The sequence below is a fragment of the Cervus canadensis genome, chromosome 27, assembly GCF_019320065.1.
Source record: "Cervus canadensis isolate Bull #8, Minnesota chromosome 27, ASM1932006v1, whole genome shotgun sequence".
In the NCBI taxonomy this organism is placed as follows: Eukaryota; Metazoa; Chordata; class Mammalia; order Artiodactyla; family Cervidae; genus Cervus; species Cervus canadensis.
Window position 1 is genome coordinate 38,525,418 of NC_057412.1, and position 6,000 is coordinate 38,531,417.

Genomic DNA, 6,000 nt, shown 5'->3' on the forward strand with positions numbered 1-6,000 from the left:
TTTAGTTATTTGAGATTCTAAAAAGAGTCGGGCCAATTTATGCAGGATAAATATTTCTTAAGTTTCTTAATTTCCAGTTAAAATTTCTGAGATATGTGTGTGTGTGTGTGTGTATATATATATATATTTGCTGCTTTTCTCATGGTACTGTTATTCTGACTTTTACTCTCCTCTACTTCAATTATTACCATCTCTACTCTCACTCCAGAAAAACCAGTGCTATAAACTTAGTGTCTATTCACGTTTCTCAATGCAAAAGAGAGAGTTAAAAAATACATTGCTTGTTTTACAATGATAAGACCATAGATTTTACACTTCTTTGAATCTTGCTTTTCTGAGATAATTATACATTGTGGAAATTCCAAAATTAAAATTAGGTAGAATAGCTCTTTTTTCATGATTGAATTATATTCCATAATATGAATGTACTCTGGTTTATTTAACCATTTCCCTGTTGACGCATCTTGTCTTTGCTGTCGTGTCCAACTCTTTGCTATCCCATGGACTGCAGCATGCCAGCCTTCCTTGTCCTTCACTGTCTCCCAGAATTTGCTCAAACTCATGTCCATTGAGTTGGTGATGCCATACAACCATCTCATCCTCTGTCAACCCCTTCTCCTCTTGCTCTCAATCTTTCCCAGCAACAGGGTCTTTTCCAATGAGTCAGCTATTCTCATCAGGTGGCCAACGTATTGAAGCTTCAGCTTCAGCATCAGTCCTTCCAATGGATATTAAGGAGTGATTTCCTTTAGGATTGACTTGTTTGATCTCCTTGAAGTCCAAGGGACTCTCAAGAGTCTTCTCCAGCACCACAATTTGAAAACATCAATTCTTTGATGTTCAGCCTTCTTTATGCCAACTCACAAGTCTGTGAATGACTATTGGAAAGACCATAGCTTTGACAAGATGAACCTTTGTTAGCATAGTGATATCTTTACTTTTCTGTCTAGGTTTGTCATAGCTCTTTTTCCAAGGAGGAAATGTCTTTTAATTTTGTGGCTGCAGTCACCGTCTACAGTGATTTTGGAGCCTAAGAAAATAAAATCTGTCACTGTTTCCACTTTTTCCCCTTCTACTTGCCATGAAGTGATGGGACCGGATGCCATGATCTTACATTTTTGAACGCTGAGTTTTAAGCCAGGTTTTTCACTCTTGTCTTTCACCCTCCTCAAAAGGCTCTTTAGTTCCTCTTCACTTTCTGCCATTAGGGTGGTATCATTTGCATATTTGAGGTTGTTGATATTTCTTCAGCAATCTTAATTCCAGCTGTGAGTCATCCAGCCCAGCATTTCACATGAGGTACTCTGCATATAAGTTAAATAAGCAAGGTGACAATATATAGCCTTGATGTACTCCTTTTCCAATTTTGAGAAACCTACGAACAGCATGGTCTTTGCTACTCTGAACAATAATGAAGTAAATATTCTTTGTATATTTATATTTGCATAGCAGTGCTTTTATTTCTAGGACACATATATATATATATACATGAATGATAGATGAAAAGATATATGTATTTTAAAAACTTAAATGGGATTGCATAAATTTTTTTTCAAAAAGGTTGTTGCAATTCATAGTTCCACAAGTAACATATGAAAGTACCACTTTTCTCACTTTAGTTAACATTATTTTTATTCATTTTAATTTCTGCTATCCTGATATATGAGAAAGGAAATGTCCTTCTATTTTTGTGTTTCTGTTCTTATTCACATGTGTGTATTTGTGACAGAGAAATTTTGGCATCTTTTCATTTTATTTATTGGTTATTTTGATTTCTTCATCGGTAAACTTGCTTATTCTTCTCATTTACTCATTCTTCTATTAGATTGTTTGCCTTTTTAAATATAATCTTGTTATTTTACATTATAGACATAAATCTATGTCTTTCATATACATGGAACATATATTTCCAAACTAATTATATACCCTTTGACTCTATTGTTTTGCTATGCATTCAAGCTATCTATTTTACTGGCTTCCTTCTCTTGGACAACAATTTCTCTATTCCCTATGTTACATCATTGTCTTCTCATTACTTAGACAATACCTATGGTGTGGGGTAGGAGACTAACCTTATTTACTAATCCTTCCATACAGATAGCAAAGAGCGTCAGCATAACCCATTAAATCAGCTGTCCTTTTCCTACTGAACTGAAATATCATATTTGTTTCATGCTATGTTCCCATTTATACTGGGACTACTTCTGAGTTCTCTATTCTGTTTCACTGATCCTCTGTCTTCTTCTTATGCCACTATCTTAATGTTTTTATTACTATGTCTCTACATTATTGTTCAACATCAACTAAGGTATTCTTGACTACTCAATGCTTATATTTTTCTTGGGCAGAATGAGAAGTTATTTTCTTCCATATGAATTTTAATGAGTTCAAGCAATTCTAAAAACTGTAAGTTACCCATGTTAGATTGAAAAGGATTTGCACTTAAATTTGGTAAATGCAAATTTACCTATCAATTTAAGTTAATCTAATTTTAAAATATTTAAAGATAATTTTGAAATATATATATATAAAAGTAGATAAGTGAAGGTACAAATTAAGAACCACTAATTAAATGAGAAGCATGTCTTATACGTCGGTAACGTAACAATTATGACTCTTTTGTGAATTTTCCCTCACTTATTCTTTCATTTTAGTGATTAGCTGGTCAGATATGGCAGAAGAAAATATGACTCTGGTGACGGGGTTTCTTCTCACAGGACTCACAGATCTCCCAGGGCTGCAGGTCCCCCTGTCCCTGTTGTTCCTGGTCATCTACCTCACCACCATGGCGGGCAACCTTGGACTGATTTTTCTCATCTGGAAGGACCCCCATCTTCACACCCCCATGTATTCATTCCTGGGCAGTTTAGCCTTTGCAGATGCTTGTTGTTCATCTTCCGTGACTCCCAAGATGTTTATAAATTTTTTATCAAAGAATCATGTAATACCTCTCTTTGACTGTCTGACCCAATTTTATTTTTTTGGTTCCAGTGCCACCACAGAATGTTTCCTCCTGGTGGTGATGGCCTATGACCGCTATGCAGCCATATGCAACCCTTTGCTTTATTCAGTAGTCATGTCCAACAGACTCTGTATTCAGTTTATAGGTGTTTCATATTTCGTTGGTTTTCTACATTCAGCCATTCATGTGGGTTTGTTATTCAGATTAACTTTCTGTAGGACCAATGTAATACATTATTTCTACTGTGAAATTTTACAACTGTTCAAAATTTCTTGCACTGATTCTACACTTAATACACTTCTGGTGTTTATCTTTTCAGCTTTTATACAAACTTCTACTTTTGTGACCATCATGGTCTCTTACACCTGTGTCCTCTTTGCCATCCTGAGAAAGAAGTCTGAAAAGGGCAGGAGCAAAGCCTTCTCCACATGCAGCGCCCACCTTCTCTCTGTCTCCTTGTTCTATGGCACTCTCTTCTTCATGTATGTGCGTCCTGGGTCTGGCCCCTCTGAAGATCACAGCAAAATATATTCTTTATTCTATACAACAATAATTCCTCTACTAAATCCTTTTATTTACAGCCTGAGAAACAAAGAGGTTATAAGTGCTTTGAGAAGAATAATGAAGAAATGAATAGTTGCTGGACAGTTTTCAAACTGTTTGTTTTTTACTGTCTTCTAAAAATGCCCCCTTTCCTAAAGATTTGCCATGGCTCTGCCATTTCATCAGAGAACTAGAGGTCAGCATGGTCTGTGAACTTCTGACTATTTTTTCCTTGGGTATGAGACCAGTGAAAGTTTGGTAACTTACCTATAACTAGCTCATTTAGAAACACTGGGCTCCATCTTTATCTAGACACTAAGCTTTCACAAATTAGCCATTTTCCTGAGACTTAAAAAATTCCAGATAGTAATTGACAGTTTACTAGAAACAGCTCTGAGACTGGCATATAGGGTTAGTCACTTATTTCCTTACCCCAGTTCACTGCTCTGGCCCTGCCAGGTAATAAAGCGTCACTGTTCTCATCCATACATAATAACTACAGTAGATGGATAAAAGTCTACTTCTTGACAGAATGCATTCCTGTGGAGAAGTGTACTGTTTAGTGATAAAAGTTAGGAAAAAGTAAAAGGTTCTAAAAATGTAGTGGATCTTAGAAAGAAAAATGGAAGCAGGCATGAATTCAAGAATGGAGGATCAAAATTAACCACAGCTCCTACTTGTAAATCCACATACTATTTTTATCAGGAATATTGCCTGTAGCATAATATAGCATGATATTCAATAACTTATAAGTTTAGGAATATTTCAGTGTAATAAAAAGCAATCTCAGAGATCAGCCTTGACTGCATTACTATTCCTATCAGTTTTTATCAGTTTTGGTTCAGTTCAGTTCAGTCGCTCAGTAGTGTCTGACTCTGCAACCCCATGAATTGCAGCATGCCACACCTCCCTGTCCATCACCAATTCCCGGAGTTTACCCAAACTCATGTCCATTGAGTCGGTGATGCCATCCAGCCATCTCATCTTCTGTCGTCCCCTTCTCCTCCTGCCCCCAATCCCTCCCAGTATCAGGGTCTTTTCCAATGAGTCAACTCTTCACATGAGGTGGCCAAAGTATTGGAGTTTCAGCTTCAACATCAGTCCTTCCAGTGAACACCCAGGACTGATCTCCTTTAGGATTGACTACTTGGATCTCCTTGCAGTCCAAGAGACCCTCAAGAGTCTTCTCCAACACCACAGTTCAAAAGCATCAATTCTTCGGCGCTCAGCTTTCTTTATAGTCCAACTCTCACATTCATACATGACCACTGGAAAAACCATAGCCTTCACTAGACAGACCTTTGTTGGCAAAGTAATGTCTATGCTTTTTAATATGCTGTCTAGGTTGGTCATAACTTTCCTTCCAAGGAGTAAGCGTCTTTTCATGGCTGCAGTCACCATCTGCAGTGATTTCGGAGCCCCCCAAAATCACTGTTTCCACTGTTTTCCCATCTATTTGCCATGAAGTGATGGGACCGGATGCCATGATCTTAGTTTTCTGAATGTTGAGCTTTAAGCCAATTTTTTCACTCTCTTTTTTTACTTTCATCAAGAGACTTTTCAGGTCCTCTTCACTTTTTGCCATAAGGGTTATCAGTTTAGTAAAGCTAACTAGGAGGAAGGCAAGGAGCCAAGATCAGAGATAAGAACCTAGTTTAGTACGTAAAGATATGGGTGAAAACTTGTGTCAGTGAATTCCCTACCACTAATGTACTTCCATTTAGAATGTGTTCATATATGTATTCTAGCACATACAGGGGGTCTTGGAATGGATTCCCCACAGATAAGGGGGGAATATATACATTCCAGTTTATTTCAAAAGTATTAAATAGACATAAATAATTCAAATTCTCTGTTAGCAAAACAATGTTCCTTGGACAATATGCTTTTTCTTAGCACATTCATTTAGGAAAAATAGTTACACAAAATGAGAATGAAGTTTAAGTTGTTTAAGAATAAATATGCTTGTTGTTCTAGTATTTTAGAAACACTTTCAATCTCAATTTTAAAAACACTTTAGTTCCAATAAATATACAAAAATATTATCTAAAATATAGGCATGTGGTAAATTTTATCATTTAAATTTATTATATAAATATTATTAGAAAAAGTCAACTTGTTTGTATAGTCTCAAGATTATTTCAAATTGGCCCCTAATAATACAACTTATTTAAAAAACACCCCACATGATTAAAAACTTCCAAAAGTATCTGTTCTTGTAGGTGACTTTTAGCAATTTCAGTCTTTGAAACTCATTTTATAAACTAAATTGGTTTCCTTAACATTTTAATTTTCTTTCTGAATAAAATATTTTTTCTATAATTTACTATTGGTCTTTTTAAAGTAAATCTTAAATACTTTTCATTATTTATGTACAGGTAAATACATTTATCTCTTAATGTGCATGGTACAACATGTTTTATTTGAGGTATTTGCAAAAACAACTACAATAGTCACCCCTCGTCTGTGGGTAATCCATTCCAAGATCCCCTGTG

At 35.8% G+C, this 6,000-nt stretch overlaps 1 protein-coding gene across 1 annotated transcript; it reads left to right on the forward strand.

Annotated features, from left to right (window-relative positions):
• Window positions 1–2,662: 2,662 nt before the first annotated feature.
• Window positions 2,663–3,595, forward strand: LOC122428838 (olfactory receptor 5AC1-like). Its single transcript, XM_043448972.1, has one exon. It carries the CDS (start codon window positions 2,672–2,674, stop codon window positions 3,593–3,595), a length of 924 nt encoding a protein of 307 aa, XP_043304907.1. The 5' UTR covers window positions 2,663–2,671.
• The last annotated feature ends 2,405 nt before the right edge of the window (window positions 3,596–6,000 follow it).